Source organism: Thermochaetoides thermophila, assembly GCF_000221225.1.
Source record: "Thermochaetoides thermophila DSM 1495 unplaced genomic scaffold scf7180000011821, whole genome shotgun sequence".
NCBI classification, from domain to species: Eukaryota; Fungi; Ascomycota; class Sordariomycetes; order Sordariales; family Chaetomiaceae; genus Thermochaetoides; species Thermochaetoides thermophila.
Window position 1 is genome coordinate 1,590,193 of NW_006383037.1, and position 17,228 is coordinate 1,607,420.

General features: G+C 53.7%; 4 protein-coding genes across 4 annotated transcripts; 2 read left to right on the forward strand and 2 right to left on the reverse strand.

Moving 5' to 3' along the window:
- Nucleotides 1-1,212: 1,212 nt before the first annotated feature.
- Nucleotides 1,213-2,337, forward strand: CTHT_0063560 (uncharacterized protein; the record flags this gene model as incomplete). The annotated part of the gene is made up of 1 exon (XM_006696600.1): nucleotides 1,213-2,337. One exon carries the CDS (start codon nucleotides 1,213-1,215, stop codon nucleotides 2,335-2,337), a length of 1,125 nt encoding a protein of 374 aa, XP_006696663.1.
- A 3,772-nt stretch (nucleotides 2,338-6,109) lies between these two features.
- Nucleotides 6,110-7,440, forward strand: CTHT_0063570 (putative cell wall protein; the record flags this gene model as incomplete). The annotated part of the gene is made up of 3 exons (XM_006696601.1): nucleotides 6,110-6,161; nucleotides 6,218-7,064; nucleotides 7,137-7,440. 3 exons carry the CDS (start codon nucleotides 6,110-6,112, stop codon nucleotides 7,438-7,440), a joined length of 1,203 nt encoding a protein of 400 aa, XP_006696664.1.
- Nucleotides 7,441-8,828: 1,388 nt separating this feature from the next.
- CTHT_0063580 (transferase-like protein) lies at nucleotides 8,829-10,763 on the reverse strand (the record flags this gene model as incomplete). The annotated part of the gene is made up of 3 exons (XM_006696602.1): nucleotides 8,829-10,000; nucleotides 10,130-10,603; nucleotides 10,697-10,763. The coding sequence occupies 3 exons, from the start codon at nucleotides 10,761-10,763 to the stop codon at nucleotides 8,829-8,831; spliced, it is 1,713 nt and encodes a 570-aa protein (XP_006696665.1).
- A 2,803-nt stretch (nucleotides 10,764-13,566) lies between these two features.
- CTHT_0063590 (ubiquitin carboxyl-terminal hydrolase-like protein) lies at nucleotides 13,567-16,721 on the reverse strand (the record flags this gene model as incomplete). Its single annotated transcript, XM_006696603.1, has 3 exons — nucleotides 13,567-14,907; nucleotides 14,957-15,838; nucleotides 15,894-16,721. The coding sequence occupies 3 exons, from the start codon at nucleotides 16,719-16,721 to the stop codon at nucleotides 13,567-13,569; spliced, it is 3,051 nt and encodes a 1,016-aa protein (XP_006696666.1).
- Nucleotides 16,722-17,228: the final 507 nt, after the last annotated feature.

The window sequence follows — 17,228 nt, forward strand, 5'->3', positions numbered from 1 at the left end:
TGGCAAGAGGCAGCAGTTGTGCAAGTTGGCCCTCTAACTCGACTCTGGCAGCGCTGCTCAAGACATACGAGCGTGAGCAGCAGAATCGTCAGAACAGGACGGATGGACATCCAACGCAATGTACATGGAAAAAGGGTTCTCGCTTCTGGCTAGCGTCGTCTGGGCTTCTGGGTCTGGTCCCCTTGGGCGCCGCCACAGGGAGTGCCGGCTGTTAGGGGCTGCTGCCCGCTGGTCTAAGGGAACGCCAAGACTGGACGAGGGCTGTCCTTGCAAAATATGAACTCTACACTTTTTCCTTGATTTTCTTTTTCAATCCTTCTTGGATTACTGGCCTGCCCAATCCAACCGGCCAGGCCGAGCTGCAAGCGTAGTGCGCAAATTCATCGCTTCAGGAGCTCTCTCAGAGAAATCCCAAAATATCTACACGAACCCAGGCAGCAGTTATTCGGGCTCATCGCCGAGCCCCCCGTAGTGTAACTGTAATATAGACAGCGCAAGCATACACACTTTTATCACCCATCCTTGCCTTCTGCATCCCGTCATTGGGGGCTTGCAACGGCAGCGGGCCGCCCTCATCCAATTTCCTGGTCAAAAGCCCCAATTTCCATGCCGCGATAAGCACGACACGCTGCATCTCGATTTTTGCCCTGACAAAACAATAGTGAGTCTCAACCCCTCGCGAGTCCAATCTGTGGATGCCCTCAGCTTCTTGCCACTCTGTCCTGGACGTCGACAGTAGACTCGCTGAGAAAAACTCGGTGGGTCCAAATAAAATGGCATTCAAGCGTTCCCCTTTGCGCTTCTTGACACGACACGGGACATCCGGCCGATCAACCGGAAGAAGTGGAGCCGGTGCAGGCCCAGATCGAAGGGTCTGGGTTGAGTGTGTGATCACGTGACTTGGCGACAGGCGGCGCGGATGACATGCGTAGGGCGCGTCTCATGAGGGGCGAGGTCAAGGGTCTCGGGTGAAATTGACTCTTTGCTTCCAAGCTCATCGATGAATAGGCCAGGAAAAAAAAATATCCCACGAGTTTTATCGTGATATGTTCTCACCAGTTGGCGTTGCAATAACTACGGCTGGCTCAATTGTTGAGACCCTTCCATCACTTGTTGGTTTGGGGGTTACAGTCCTCAATATCCATTCGCGTTGACCAGTCTTTGTCCTTGTAATCCCCAGCTCATACTCGAGCATCTACGATCAGGGACAGAATGGCAACACGGAGATCAGCTCGTCTTGCTGCCTTAGCCAGCACAAAGGCTACGGCTCCAGCCCCTCCTTCAGCTCCCGCAGCATCACGGAAGCGAAAGGCTTCCCAAACAGTCTCAGAAGATGCCGATGGCGCACCTTCTACACCACGCCGGCGGCGTGCTATCAAGAATGAGCAGACCGTCGGCCCCTTAGGAGCACCCACTCCAGCCGCAGTGAAACTCATGACGGACGGGACCTGCTCTCACAACACATCGACCCCGTCCTCGAAGCCCAAGCCCGCGTCCATCACCCGTCTTGCCGACCCCAACCGCACCAACGCCGTCCTCCGCTCACCCAACACCTCCCGCATAATTACCTCCTCCCCAGTGTCTAGTCCCGCAAAGTCCAAACTCAGCCAGAGCGTCGCCCCCTCACCAACCCAAGCACCCTCCTCAACAGTTGGAGCCATCACGACAACCGAGAACATCCTCCAAAAAGCCGTCGACCACCTCATCAGCGTTGAGCCCCGTCTCAAACCCCTCATCGACAAGTATCCTTGTCGACTATTCTCCCCTGAGGGTTTCGCTGAGCAAGTAGATCCGTTTGAAGCCCTAGCAAGCAGTATCATCGCCCAACAAGTCAGCGGCGCAGCCGCGAAAAGTATCAAGGCGAAGTTCATCGCGCTGTTTAAACCGTCCAACTCTGATGGCGACGCTTCTCAGCCTCAACTCTGGGACGAGGACCAAGCCCAGCCCCCATCCCAGTCTCAACAACCCTTCCTTTCCCGATATTTCCCCTCCCCAGCGCAGGTGGCAGCCACCCCGCTAGAGACTCTCCGCACGGCCGGTTTATCTCAACGCAAAGCGGAATACCTCCACTCCCTCTCACAAGCCTTCCTCTCCGGCACCCTGTCAACCACAACCCTCGCCTCAGCCCCCGACGAAGAACTCATTACTCTTTTAACCTCACTCCGCGGGATAGGCCGCTGGACAGCTGAAATGTTCGCCGTGTTTGCGTTGAAGAGGATGGATGTGTTTTCGACGGGGGATTTGGGGGTTCAGAGGGGGTTGGCGAGATTCATGGGGAAGGATGTGGGGAGGTTGAGGAATGGAGGGGGGGAAAGAAAGGGAAGTGGAAGTATATGAGCGAGAGAGAGATGATAGAAGTGAGTGAGAGGTTTAGGCCGTATAGGAGCTTGTTTATGTGGTATATGTGGCGGGTGGAGGAGGTGGATGTTGAGGCTATGGAGGGGTCGTCCAAGGGGTGAGGGGATGTGTTTGATCACGCCTATATTATTTTTTTTTTTTTTGGTTTGTCTGACGGATGAAGTGTGTTAACCGTTTTTGTTTGGGATCGGGTCAGGGTCGCGAGTTTGGCAGAGGATGTGAGCTGCCGTCGTCTGAGACAGGATCCCTAGTGGCACGGACGGAGAGACAAAGCTGTTGTTGATGCAGCGGTCTGCCGTTGTTGTGACCTTGTGGCCTAGTGCCCATTGCGCTCACCTCGTCAACAGCCAGGTTTTGCCCGAGAGCAAGTTTTCGGGGCTGAGGCTATGATCAGAGCCGCATGATATCATACCCCTAAACCCGGACCCTTGTGAGTAGTTCGGTCTACCCATAGCGCTCGCACGAACAGGGTCTGAGCTGCAACCACTTCAGATGGCATAGATGCCTTGTTTTACCGGTATGACGACGTCGTCAATACCACAACCTCATCGCCTGGTTGCTTCTACACCCCACTTTGCCCACCCGAGCTTTAGCGTGAACACAGCCGTTACGCATGGGCAACTACTTACGCAAGCGGCGAAACAGAGGACCGAAAATATACCATGTCTAAATGGTTGCATCTCACACATCACAGACTTTCAAGTAGTGCAATGGCTACGCAGAAAGCCGAACGCAGTAGCAGAGTGAACACGAAAGAGCTAATGTACTGCAGTCATGCACTGTCACGATAGACAACATTGAGGTTCCCACCCCAAATGGCCCGCGTTTAAGCTTAAGCACGTAGGCAGGGACAACATACGTTAAGTTTTGCGGATAACGTCCCGTCCTCTTGCATGCTGCATGCTGCGCGTATCCCACGGGTCGGGAAAATACCTTGGGCGCAACGTAAACCGGGAGAGAGCAAGTGTGAAATGCTTGCCGACTCAGGGAGCCGTTGTTAAGAAGGGGACGTTGACTCCTAGGGGATTTTATCCGCTGCAAGGGACCAGAAAACGGTCAAGTTGGATAAGTTCAGACTGGCTGTAGGAACAGCAGAAACCAGACCAGAGTCTGTGATACCGGCAATGAGATCTCAACACCGCAAGATGGATGTTTCGTTTCTGATCGGCCGCAGTTCAAGACATTGGCAAGACAACAAAACACAACGCTGTCATCCTCGACTTTTGGCGCGATTATGGTGCGAGCTAGTAGTTGAAGAGGACCGGAGTTCGGCGTTTCCAAATCTTTGCAAGATCCATGTCATGTCGATCCTCTGCCGGTTGTAATATTCGTTTTTGCGATGGAGTCGTGATGATCATATGAATTTTCCCTTCATCGTCTCTCTGCATTGAAGAGCTAGTGGAAGAGGACAGTGAAGAGCATCCTAGACCGTTCTGAAAGCAATGGACAGCTCAGACACAAACAAGTTCGTGTTGCTTCCGCTGTTGTTTCTCCCAACGTCATTGCAGAAACAAGCGAAACCGCTGGATATGGAACGTTGCAGCGTTGTAACGATGGGACCTGTTGTGTACCTCGGCTTCTGTCAGTTGACAACGGGATCCAGAACAATAAGCAGACAGGCCAAGAAGTCCAGAACCAACAGGGGGGCGCAAGTCTTTTTCTACATGATGAAAAAAAAAATAGCAGAGCAGCGATCGCTGACATGAAAACCCACATTAGCAATCCTATCATCGTTATTTTATGCTTCGAAACGAGGCATCAACCACCTCTTCGAAATCGGCAACTGGCAATCACCGTCGAAATGATCAAGATTTCGCAGCGTTCCATTGTTCCATTTTTTGCCCCTGGCTAATGTAGCCAAGCCAAGCCAAAAGAGATTCGGAGCGCCATCGACGTCTTCACAGCCAAAAACGGGGACCGTGCTCGGCCAAGCATTTCACACTGCTGCAGCGAAAAGAAGTTGGAACGAAAAGAACTGAAAGCCCCCTGTTCGCCCAAGCAGTCCAGTGACCAAACCAACCAGTCGGCCCACTCCAGACGAGGCACTTCGGGATCCACTGGGGTGACACCGTCGTCTGTGGTTTTGATAGTGACACTCCTCTAGAATTTGCCACGGAGGGCTTCGTTGTTGTGGACGGCGACGTGTGCAGAGGACTCCAAACAAGCACGACCGCATGGCAATGCTTTTTGGGTCTCTTCAGGATCATGTTGAACCAATTGACAAGAACATGGTGGATGTAATGCGAGAAAACACTTTTGAAACCTGGAATGCATTCGAAAAGCAAGTCATAGACATCTGCTGCTCGGCATCTTCAAGCCCGTCCCATCCATGCGAAGCTGAGCGTCTTTGCAGTGACCATTCAACACTCCGCGGGTGGGGGCTCATCAGCCAACAGCGAGGACTGGCGTCGGCTGGCATTGGCTGAAATCGGGCTGGCACAGGGGGCGGCACAGGAGAAGCAGTCAAATTGAACGGGGGTGTGTCCGTATTACAGGCGGGCCCCACTGTGCAAAATGAACGCTGCAGTAAAACCCCTGGAGCCGCTGTTCCAATGTTCCAATGGCTCCCAATGGCTTTCCATCTGGCATTGGATGGCTCCAGTTGTCGCAAGCCACGGGTGAAGGCCAGTCCGGATCCAGCGAAAGCAACGAATCCTGATCCCCTGACCGACTGCCCTGGCGGCCCTGGCTCACCCCCCCTTGCCTGCTCCCTGTTCAGGGAGTAGGGAGCCAGAGAGAGAAAGCTTCTTGATCAAGCCACACCACGCTCCGTCTGTCATCTTTCCATCCTCTTTCTTCCCTGTTTCACACACTTTTTTTTCCCTCCTCCTCCTCTCGCTCTCCTGTCTCAACTTTACCTCCTCCGACCTTGGACACAACCTCAGTGCCTTTTTGCCTTTCGTTCACTCGTTACTAATCCTCCTTGCACCTTTTCGTGCGCTTTTGGTGAAGAATTGCCATATTCTCACCAGTTTATTGAACGTATCCCTTTTCTCCGCGCCTCTCTTTTGGACATCCAACTCAGCTTCTCTCGCTCTCCCCATCCTTCCCGTGCGTGTTTGTAAAAGAGGCGCGCCCATTGCGACACTCCATCGACGAAGGTGCGTTGGCATTTGGCGTTTCGTGTGTGCTGCAGTGTGGGTTTTGGTGATTCCCCGTGGATCTCTCGTCCGAACTCTGGGAAAAGGCGGTTTCAGGTGCACAGTGTTCGCGACGCGTTGTTTCGGTGACAAAATCCATTATCGGACCCCTTTGCCATCCAGGAATTTCCAGGGCTGTTGTTTTCTTTATCTACAATCTCCACTCCGCCCAGAGCAAACATCGCCAAGTATATCACGAGCCGAGTCGAGTCGCAACAGCAGAAAACTGGGCTCACCTTGTTCCTTTGGCCACCCAATCTGTTTCAATGGGATCCGCCAGATCTGGTTCACGAGAAACAGCGTGAAGGGTCGAGGCAGGGAAGGCAGGTAGAGAGACGTGGTCAGAGGCAGCCAGGAGGTTTCGTCCGAGCTTTCTTTGACACCCGAAACTTGGAACTCGAATCTGGGGTTGTTTCTCTGCCTGCGACTTGGGTTCGCCATTCCCGGGAGTCCTGAGTGCTGGTTTTGTTTCCTCGGTCAACGTCGTTGCGATTCATTGCTGCCCTGAGCTTTCTTCACCGCCTTCGCGTCGCGACTACTCTGCAACTTCACCTTTTCCAAAATTTGGGAATTCGGGATCTAACCGTGGTGCAGACAGATAGACCATCAAAATGATCGTCACAAAGATCCTCCCCGTTCTCGCGGCTGTCGGCTCTGCCGTCGGTAAGTAACCATTCCTAGCTCCAACTCCGGAAGAGGTCCAGACTGACCCAATATAGCCCAGTCCAGCTGCAAGGCGACGACGACGACTGTCGCTAGCCAGGCTGAAGCCACCAAGATCGCCTCTTGCAAGAAGTTCGAGGGCTCCGTTGTCGTCACCGGCGATGGCGGCATTGATCTCTCTGGTCCCAGCGAGATTACTGGCGACCTCAAGGTCTTCAACATCAGCAACCTCGACTACATCACCAGCAGCACGCTCAGGAAGGTCGGCGGAAAGTTCACGCTGCAGGCCCTCGAGAAGCTCAACCGCGTCGAATTCCCCAGCCTGACCGAGGTCGGCTCGCTCACCTTCCAGGCGCTGCCCGCCCTGGACGCCGTCACCCTGGGTCCCCTCTCCAAGGCCGACGAGGTCGCCATCAGCGATACTTTCACCTCCCGCGTCGACATGATCAACGTCACCACCATCCGCTCCCTCGACATCAACAACAACAAGCGCCTGACCAGCTTCGTCAGCGCCCTGCAGACCGTCACTGGCGCTCTTAAGATCTCCGCCAACGGCATTGGTCTCGGTCTCGAGGTCGAGCTGCCCAACCTGATCTGGGCCAACGAACTCGCTATTGCCAACGTCACCACCTTCGACGTCCCCTCGCTGCGGGTCGTCAACGGCTCGGCTCGCTTCGATTCTAACTTCTTTGAGTCCTTCATCGCCCCCAACCTGACCCACACCGAGAAGGGCGACATCTCGTTCGTTGGCAACGGTGCTCTGACCAACCTGTCCTTCCCTGTCCTCACTGAGCTCGGCGGCGGTCTGCTCATCGCCAACAACACTGAGCTCGAGGAGATCGATGCCTTCCCCAAGCTGCGCAAGGTCGGCGGTGCTGTCAAGCTGCGTGGTAGCTTCAAGGAGTACGTCCCCCCCCCCTCCCAAAAAACCTAACCAAACATTCAACTCTACAGCCTACTGACTTCCGTGTACAGTGTCGACTTCCCCTCCCTGGAGGTCGTCCTCGGCGCCTTCGACGTCTCTTCGACCGAGGACATCCGCAAGGTCTGCGACAAGCTGAAAGAGCTGGCCCCGGCTCACCAGGGCGGCAACGGTAAGGTCGAGGGCACCTTCACCTGCACGAGCGACAACGCTGCTGCCAACGAGGACACCGGCGCTGGCTCCACCGGCGACGGCCAGATTGATGGTTCCGACGACGAGAGCTCCGCTGCTGGCGTCGTGTTCAACACCGCGCTGTTTGGGCTGGTTGCTGTTGCCGCTGTTGCGTCGGCCTTGTAAAAAGGGGTAGTTATGGAGGGAGAGGGAAGGGGGGATTTAGGTAGGGGGGAGGTGTGATGGATTGTTTTGAGGAATGGTTGGTTTTGTCATGGCAAGAGGATAAAAGATAATTAATCTGTCTGCAAGTTGTGGACGTGCTTGCTCTCTTTTATAAACATGCATACGCAAGACTTAGGTAATACTCGTCATCATCTTGAACACCTGTGTCTGTCTCTCTCACACACACTTGCTCTCTCTTGCAAAGACATGGCAAAAGTGGACAGCTGCTGTTTGGTGCCTTGATTTGGTGTTGGTTGTGTTGGGAGGAGGTTTGTGTTGATTTAGGGGGAGGTAGTTGAATCATGGAAGGGGCCTTTGACTTCCGTGGTCCGAGTTTTATATTAGTCTTGTTCATTCTAAGTTGCGAGGAATTTGCTTTAGAGAGTTGTAATGCCGTTTATTTGTCTTAAAGCCCGGTATTCGTCGGCAGAGAGTGCTTGTGACAGATCCCAGAAAGTTTTTGTCAGGTCACTTCTGCTGGGTTTATCCAACTTGAATATATTGTAGGTTCATAACCCCACAGCATAAGTGAAGCTGATCCTTGAGGCAACAAAGCCCATTGATTAGACATAGACCGGTAGGTAGGTGTACAAGAAGCATCATGAAGGACAGACACATAGTATTTGTAGAGCGTCTTTTGGAAAAAATCTTATCATCTAGACGTCATTGGGTTTGAAAAAATAAAAAAAAACATTTTGCAAAATTGAGTCAGTGTGGCTGACTTGTAGGTGTCACATTCCTCTTGACTGAATTCTAGAGAGATTCAGTGTCTTCAACATATACTTTTTTTTTCGTTACCGTGGAGCCAAGGGATAGACTTCATGCCAATTGTTTTCTATGGGAGCATTCAATACACTTGTTGTCTCTATGTACTTGTGAGAACAGAAAATGCTTCAACTACCGTGACTGTTTATGTCGAGCCAGTTGACTGGGCCACTGTATGCCTTTTTATTTCAAACTCTTCATGATCCTTGTCGGGTGTCAGAACTGAGAGGTTGAGAGTCAGGTCTTTGTGGGTTCACTATAACCACAGAAATGGTGTCGCGGAAATAAGTTGTTTCTTCAGCTCCAATGGCAGTCAATAACGCTACTCGATTAACCAATCCATATGAATGGGATATGATCTTCGGGACTGTATTTTCCCTTCGCTTCGCTATGTAGGCGAGTACCAAGAACCCAAACCGTTCTACTCCCCATTCCGAATATCCGTTACGCCGTAGTCAATCTGCCCGCATTATAAGAGCTCTCCTATGATCATTACTCCAAGCACGCCGTGCCAGTCTAAGCCCTTCTCCATACCATGTGTCCGTTCTCATCCACAAGTAGTTCCAGGCAAGAGTATTACACTGTTACCACCCATCATAAATCCCCCTCTCCCGATCCAATCTCCTCCTCGCCCGATCAATCTTTCTCCACCATCCATTGGTTACTGCATCATTGCCGTCTTCGTATTCCCACTCGTCTTCCGAGTCCGGTTCATCTACGAACTTGCTGTCTGTTGCGACAGGACTGCTGCTACTGCTGCTGCCACCAAGTTCCTGGCCGGCAGGTGCAGTGTTGATTGGAATAATTTTGGCGATTTTATGTTCCGCTTGCTTCTCATCCTTTCTTTCATCGCTTACTTTTTTGAACAGTTTTGCCTGTTCCAAGTTGATAGTGGCATCCTCCCCAAGGAGCGTGGACGTACTTGACCAGAAGATTTCCGGCTCGGTCGGAAGGGGGTTAACAGCGAGTATCTGTGGCTCCGGTCCAGAGTTGCCTGATGTCGAAGGTGATGGGCTACTGGTCCAGACCAATTCAGGAGGCGAAGAGGAAGCCGCGTTCGCGCCCTGTGATGATGACGGTTGGTTGTTGTCCAGCTGAGTTTGAGGCTGAGTAGATCCACCTGAGACGAGAGACGAAGATCTGGGTGACGAGTGCGAGAGAGAAGGTAAAGACCCTGTCGATGCTGAGAGCACAGCCTTACTGTCTGGGAAGGTCAAGTTGGTGGTCATCTTATCGCCACCTGAACTCCCCCTAAAGGTCTCCTCTGCTCCCTCTTCCTTTTTGACTCTCTTCTCCCCCTCTGTTCCTTCTCCTTCCTCTTTGATCTTCCTCTTTTTACCAACCCCCCAAGGCTTGGGCACTAAAATCCAATGCACCGCCCTCACCTTCCCATCCTCCCAAAGCCTCTTCCTACCTGAGTGCAAACCCTGCCATCTTAGGGTTTTCAAGGCGTTATACTTCCACGGGAGCACCGTCCAGCGCATGGGGAAGAGTTTTGTCAAGAAGGATTGCTCGGCGAAAGGGAAGCTCCAGCGGCCGGGCTCGAGGAAGAATGGGTTGCGCAGGGCGATGGCGATTTGCGAAGCGATTTTTCGTGAGGGGCGGATCACGAGGAGGCCGCCGTTTAGTTCAGTGTTACCCGGGGAGTATGGGATGTTGGTTTGGGTTTGAAAGCGCTTGGGGGGTTTGGAGAAAGAGCGGAGGTGTTGGAGTTGGGTGTAAGGACAGGACGGGGGGGTCCAGTTGGGGGGATAGTCTGGGAGGTGTTAGCTATGCTGTTTGAATATGCTGCTCAGGGGCAACTCTCGAGCTACCCCTGATATCATTCATTGAGTAAACACAAGAAAGGAATACTCACGCTCGAACCGGCACGGATTACACAAACATGCGCAGCACGCCGCAAACAGTCTCTCCTTCCCCTCCCCCTCTTTTACATCATCCTCATCCCCCTCCAACGGCACGTCCATCAACTCATCCACACCCCTCTCACTCACAACCGCCATATCAGCATCCATAAACACAACCCTCTCATAGCCAACCATGAAAAATGCCGCCAACTTCGTCCAACAATCCCTGAACCTGGGGTCATGCGCAAACGCAAAAGCATTCGGGTTCGTTGCTTCTGACTTGCCGCCTCGAGAGGTTAAAGGATGCGAGGGGACATAGGGTTGGTATGGATCAGGGTTAACCTTTTGATGGGGGATGCCGCGGATGTCGAGGGCGGCTAAGGCAGCCGGGGGCAGAGCGTCGGTGTAGAGGACTACGAGGGGGTGGGAGGAATGGGAGAGGTGGGTAAGGGAGTGATGGAGGGCGAGGACGCCGGGAAGGTAGGAGGTATTGGTCAGGAGGGTGGTCCAGACTGTGAAAGTGATTAGTATACTGTGTGAGAGAGACAGTCACAGATGTCATATCTCTTAGAGAGAGGTTAAGTGAGCTTGAAGGGAGGACATACTCTTCTTTGACTCAACTACCCTCTCATGGATGAGCATAGGCTCAACTAGCTCTCTGATGCTCGACATGATGACTGGGCCTTAACCAAACCACGGAATCATGTATCGATATACAAGAGCGATAACCCTGAAAAGTAAAGATGCCTGAGCCGAGTAATGTAAAGAGAAGGTTAGTTGCTCATAGAAGTGGGGGTGAGTGTACGCTCAATGGGACAGCCAAGAATCTCAAGGTAAATCGGAATTTGATTATGCATCACCTATACCCACAGGATGCGAGAACACGAGATCCACGTCTTCGGAACCCCCTCACTTGGAAGTGTGGGCAGTCTTTGTTAGGTACCAATCTGTAATTGGTGCCACCTCGACACAGTGAGCGAGTTCGCCGCGATTTGTTTGCCTTTTTTGGTGTTTTGCAGGTCAGCTTGCATTGGCAGGAAGGCAAGCAAGCTGAGAAGGCGATAATGATGCTAGCTTATGATATCGCCATCGGGACCACTCGTTCGTCCCTACCTTAACTGCTTTAATGTCCATGCTCGAGAGACGCTTCCGCTTCTGTGACCGTGACAAGGGAAGTATGATATTGGCGACATCTCATTCAATTTAGCTCTTGGACTCCAATCGGCATGGAATTGAGCCTGGTATATATCGTATATGTCATATTGAAAATGGGATAACCAGGTTCTCGAGTCTATTGTACTGTTGTAAACAACTGGACTGTGATGGGGTATGTGATGGTGCTGGCCTATACGGATCCGTAGAGATGCTACAGTGCGAGGTAACCAACAACGACCCTTTGACGTCATCCCCCCCCCTCTCGCCCCCTTCTATCGCAACCCCACATGTTAGATCTTGAACCCTGGTGGTTCTTGTGGTGGATTTTGATTATATGTGGTGATTTTTCTCGGCAACAGTAAGCAGCGGTTACACAGGTTCATATGTAGATCTTGGAAGTTAAAAAATATGGAACCCTTTTTCATACCACTACTACCTGAACAGGTAGAGCTGTTTTACGTTCAGATAGTAGAGCAAGACCCATGGTGTCGAATATGAGAGGATCGCCCAGTGTTTATATACAAAAGGTAGAGATGTTAACTACCTACCCGAGGGTTGAAGGTAGAAGGCTGCTTCGTTGTGATCACCCTTCCCTACCAATCAAAATCTTCTAGACATCATAAGGCATAGTTGTAACTAATTTCCTGCTGTTTATAGAGCTCCGGGACTGTGCGCGCAGATGATTCAACATGACCAAGCCAGAGAAGGCTATATTCCCTCTATATACTACCGTATACATGAATGATAAGGGTGTTCATCCTTCCCACAGAGGGACTTATACCACCATTCACATATCCTCATTCTCTTCTTCCTCAAACCCCCATCTCATTACCTCAGAGGCCCTTGTACCACCCACCCATCATCCTCACTCGCAACACTCAAGTTTATCTACCTACCCATAATATCACTAAGAACTTATCGTCCTCATCAATCATGTGCATCAATTGCTTAAACAGTGTTTTGTTTTGTTGACTTATCGCAAGTCATAGTATATCTTGATGCTGTTTGTCTTCACAAATCCCAAGAGAAAAAAAAATTTTTTTTTTTCTTTCCATCCATTCCATCTAGTCCCTCCACTTCCCCACCCATCCTCCCATCCACATTCAGCCACCCAGAGTCATCCATCATCCATCCATCAATGAGAGAATCCCATTACTACATACGTACGTGCGTGACTACCAGGTTGGCTGGAGCCTGACTTAGACTCAGGCGACCCTCTGTTCTCTCCTCCTTGGTTCAATCCATCCATTTCAGACAGTGCGTCGAAGGATGGACATCCACACAGTCAAAGCTCCTCCCATCCTCACCTTTCCACGTGAACCTCATCTTCTCAAACCCATCCTTCCCTGCTTCATCATAGACCCTCTCCTTCGACCAATTGATCACTTCCCTTCTCAATCCTTCACTTCCGACCTCCCGAACCTGCTCCTCCTTCTCTTCCTCTCACAGTTCTCTCATCCAGCCAATCTGTACCCCCAAAGGCTACCCGTTATGTAAGTTCCTGCAAGAAGACGATGTCATCCAACGCAATGTAGCATCAAACTTTCTCCATCCATTAAATACTTCTTCAATGCATCCCTCTGAGCCAACCTCCTAGCTCTCCTGTCTCCAACGCCAACCTTATCCGAGCCTCGTACTCTCCACGTCTTTGTCATGTGAAATCGGAAGCTGTGAAGAATGGCTGGTGTGCGATCGTGACGAGGAACATAGGAACAGAGGACAGGACGTGAAGAGGGATTCGGAGGCTCCTATCGAAGGTGACAGAGGGGTAGATAGGAGGCTGGCAAGTCATCAGCCAGGGTGTATGTACAGCCCGTGTGGCCCGACAGTTTTTTTTTTTTTTAAAAAAAAAGAAGTAGGAATAAGGAGATGAGGAGGAGAGCAAGGTAAGCGAGGCAGATCGGGTGAATCGGTCAGGTCGTCAGACCAGAGATCAGGTGGTGATTGATAGGTAGGTGAGGAAGCCGGGGTAATGATGGTTGCGTGACGATTTTCAGTATCGTAGGTATGTCGTGTATCGACGAGAGGGTATCGATACTCCCACCACCGTCATCCAAGCTCGCTCCTCCTCCGCAGTGCATGTCGAATGTAATGTATGATGCGTGGTATCCATATCGCAACATGGCCCGCTTTGCCAACCCCATATATACGCGCAGCGTGCGCAACCCAAATCGGCCAGACAACAGCGACGGGCATCATCATATCATCAATTCGGCTGCCCCAAGCCTTGCAAGTCAGCCCATCACTGTTTGTCTGACAGCTGGATCAACTGCTGCCCAGTCTCCATAATCTAACCAAGTCCCTAGGGACCACCAACTCCTCAAATCCGCTGGTAAAACAGCAGATATGCAACCTTATTCTCCCTCACACTCTCCTTCGGCTGCTTGCTCTTCAACCCATTGGTCGAAGCCTGGGCACCACCGCCATTCACAACACTACTCCACTTCTTGCCACCAGCCGCCTGCTTCCAACCGCCCTCGTCCCCATCGCCAGCATCCTCATCCATACCCGCAAAACGGTTGGCACTAGCACCAACGCCACCATCTCTCTTGCCATCAGCAGTAGCCAACGACCGCAGCGAAGGCTCCTCCTCCGCTCCACCCTCTGCAGCAACCTCCTCATCCCTAACCCTCCGAATAACAGTATCATCAATACGAATCCACTCCTTCCCATCCTGGCGACGCACATCGACAGTATAGTGCCCCCCAGAAGCATTCTTGCCATGGTGATACACCACTGCAATCAGTCTATACCTCGGCGCACCCGTATTATCATTTAGGATGCTATTGCGGGTACTCCGCGAGAGCACTTCCCGAGGGAAATCAAACTCCAGCGGGTACCCGACCTTCTTCCAGATCTTGACTGTGCCGCCGTAGCCTTCCGCATCGAACTGGAAGCGCTTGAGGTGCAGGATGAGAACAGGCGGGACAGACTCGATGAAGACTTGCTTGGTGGCACGGACGTCTTTGCCGCGCGGGGAGTTGAAGTCGCCATAGATAGCCTCGGGATGGGTCAGGCCCTTGAGTGCGTCAATGATGGTGCGGACTTCGGGGGCGCCGATGTCGAGTTGAAGAGGCTGATACGGCTCGAGGGTGACGGAGTTCTTGTTGCCGGGGACGCGGAGCTCGGAGCGCAGCTGGCCGCCGAAGATCTTGGTGATGGGCGACGAGCTCTGGGAGTAGCCTGACGAGCGAGTGATGGCTGAGCGCTGGCGCGGGCCGACCTCGAGCCAGTCGTTGCCGCCCTCGGCAGCAGCGGTCGGCGAGGATACGGAGGAATTGGCAGTGGTCGAGACGGTTGACTGCACGTTGCGAGTGACCTGCGAGCACTCGTCATGCAGGCCCTCGAGCAAGAAGCCAAGGAACTCCTGAGCGTCCTGTTGGTGGCCGCGGCGCATGCTCGAGAAGCGGGGCAGCTTGCGAATGGTGTCATAGACGAACTCAGGGGTGAACGGGTCGCCGTACTTCTCGTACTCCTCGGGGCGGAGCCGCTTGCGCAGCAGCTCAGCCGTAGAAGCCGAGGCAATGGCTTTGAACTCACGCATAAACATGATCATGGTGTCGAGAAGAGGAGTCTCGCTCTTGAAGCTGTGCGCCGCCTTCTTGCTGACTTGGTCAAGGAAGTCATAGAAGGGAGTGCAAAAGAGGAGGACTTGGAGTACCTAGTCATTGTCAGTAAAGGATTTCTGCAGTTCATCCCTGTCTACTCACCGAGTTCATGTAGCACATATTCCCTGTGTTGACCAAGCCCCTGGGCTCCAGAAAGTACAGCTTCTCAGGCGTGCCGGGTTGGTAGCTGAGAATAGCCTCAGCCAGGGAGTTGGCATTGGCCTTGGAGAAGGCACCCGGACCAGAGGCGACGCCCTGGCCGTCAGTGTTGCCATTAGTGCGAACCTGAGACGAGGTTGCGCTGGCGCTGGAGCTGGACTTGGCGAACAAGCCAGCCCAGAGCTTGGGCTTTGCTGGGGCAGGTGCCGGGACAGGCTGAGGAGCCTGAGCGGGCTGGGTAGCAGCCTCCTTGGTCTCGTCAGCCTTCTTTTCGGGGGTAACACTGCCATTGACCTGCGGAGCAGTAGCCTCAGCCGGCTTGGCCGGGGCCGCAGCAGCGGCAGCCTCAGGACGCTTCTCAGCTGGAACAGCAGGTTTGGCCTCCTTGGGAGCGACCTTAGGCAGAACAGGAAGGACAGGAACAGCCGGAACGGCAGGGCGAGCAGTAGGCTTCGCCGCCGAGGTCGCAGAGCTAGCCGGCGTGACGGTCGAAGACGGCTTGGCCGGCTGGACCGAGCTCGGGGTAGTCGGCGAGGTCGAAGTTGTGTCCTCAGAGGGCTGGTCCTGGGTTGAGGGAGTCTCAGAACGTGGAGGAAGAGCCTCAGTCTTCGTCTCGGCCTTCGGGGCGGGAGCCTCCTCGGGCTGCTTCACAGGCTCAGGGGCAGCCTCCTCAGTCTTGATCTCAGGCTCAACAGAGGCCTCTGCAGCCGGGGCAGGCAGCTCAGGCAGCTCAACGCCCTCACTAGTGGCAGCAAGCTGCTTCTTCTTCTTGCGCTTGTTCGTACGCAGGGGGAAGTCTTCCTTAGGAACAGAGTACCAAGGCAGCTAGACGAAATTAGCATCAAATAACTCAGCGTGAACAAGGACACAATACACATACCGGAGGGCGGAACGGCTCGCAAACCGGAGTTACCGGAGCCGGAGAAGGCAGCGGAGTCTCCGTCTTAACCGGGGCCTCAGGAGCAGGGGTAGGCTGAGCAGCCGTCTGCGGCTGGGCCTCAGGCTGAGAGGGAGGAGCCACGGGGGGCTGGACCTGAGTGGCCGGGGTTTGGGTCTCCTGCTGAGGCTGCTGCTGGGCCTGCTGAGCAGGTTGAGCAGGCTGCTGAACAGGCTCAGGACGCTGCTGAGGAGCCATCTGGACCGGGACAGGCGGGGTCATAGGGGGCGGCGGTACGACATGGGAATGAGTCGAGGATGGAGTATGGGGCAGCTGCGGGGGAGGGATGGTTGCGGGAGGGGCCGAAGGCGGAATCGGCGGGTGATGGTACGAGGACGAGACAATCGGTGAGTGCTGGGGCGGCCGCACATAGGTCTGCTGGTGCATGGGCACAAAATGCTGCATAGCTGGGGGCGACCGAGTGTAGACAGCATGGGGATGCTGGTACGGCATGTGGTAGGCAGCCTGGTAGGGCTGATGGTGCATGTAATAGGGCGCCGTATAGGGGTTCACATAGCCAGGAGTGTACATGTGGTTGACATGATGCTGGTTCCAGTGGTGAGCCGGCGGGTAGTGGTTCTGCGGCCGGCCTCCGCGACGAGAACCAGGACCGGGGCCCATGCCACTGCCAGGGACGCCCGAGGGAACAGCAGGACCCGGGACGGGGGGCACAGGGACACTGCCCACGCCATTGGGGGCAGTGGGAGTCATGTCGGCGCCAGCACCCCCTTGCACCACCTGCCCAGCCGGCAGATGCCCGCGGTTGTTCATCATGCCGGCCTGGGGTGTATCGCTGACTTGTGGCGGCAGCTTCTCACTCGGATGTGAGGGCCACCGCGGCGAGATGAAGCGTCAAGACAGGCCAGCCGAGGGGCGAACGGCTGGAGGGGATCGGAGATGTAGAGGGGTCGCGAGGGGGGTGTCGTCGCGATTAATGATATCAGGGGCTATCGCCAGGCTATCGACGTCCTTGTCGCTCGTCGCTGAGAGGTCTGAACACGACGCCGAGTTGTTGGGTCGTCGTCGTCAGGTCGAGAAAGCCAATGAGACGGCCAATGTGTGGAACAGTGATGCTGCGAGTCTTACAAGGGGCAAGACGCAGCAAACAACTGAATTGCTGCTTACAGTCGACACAATCCTGTGGTCGGTCGGCTGGTCAGCTAGGGCTGCGAGGCCGGGCGAGCAGCAGCAGCCGAGACGAAGAGTCGTGATGTGAGATCGGGTGTACCTATCACGACGACTTGCAGCCACCGCCACGCAAAGGGAGGTGGGCTGGAC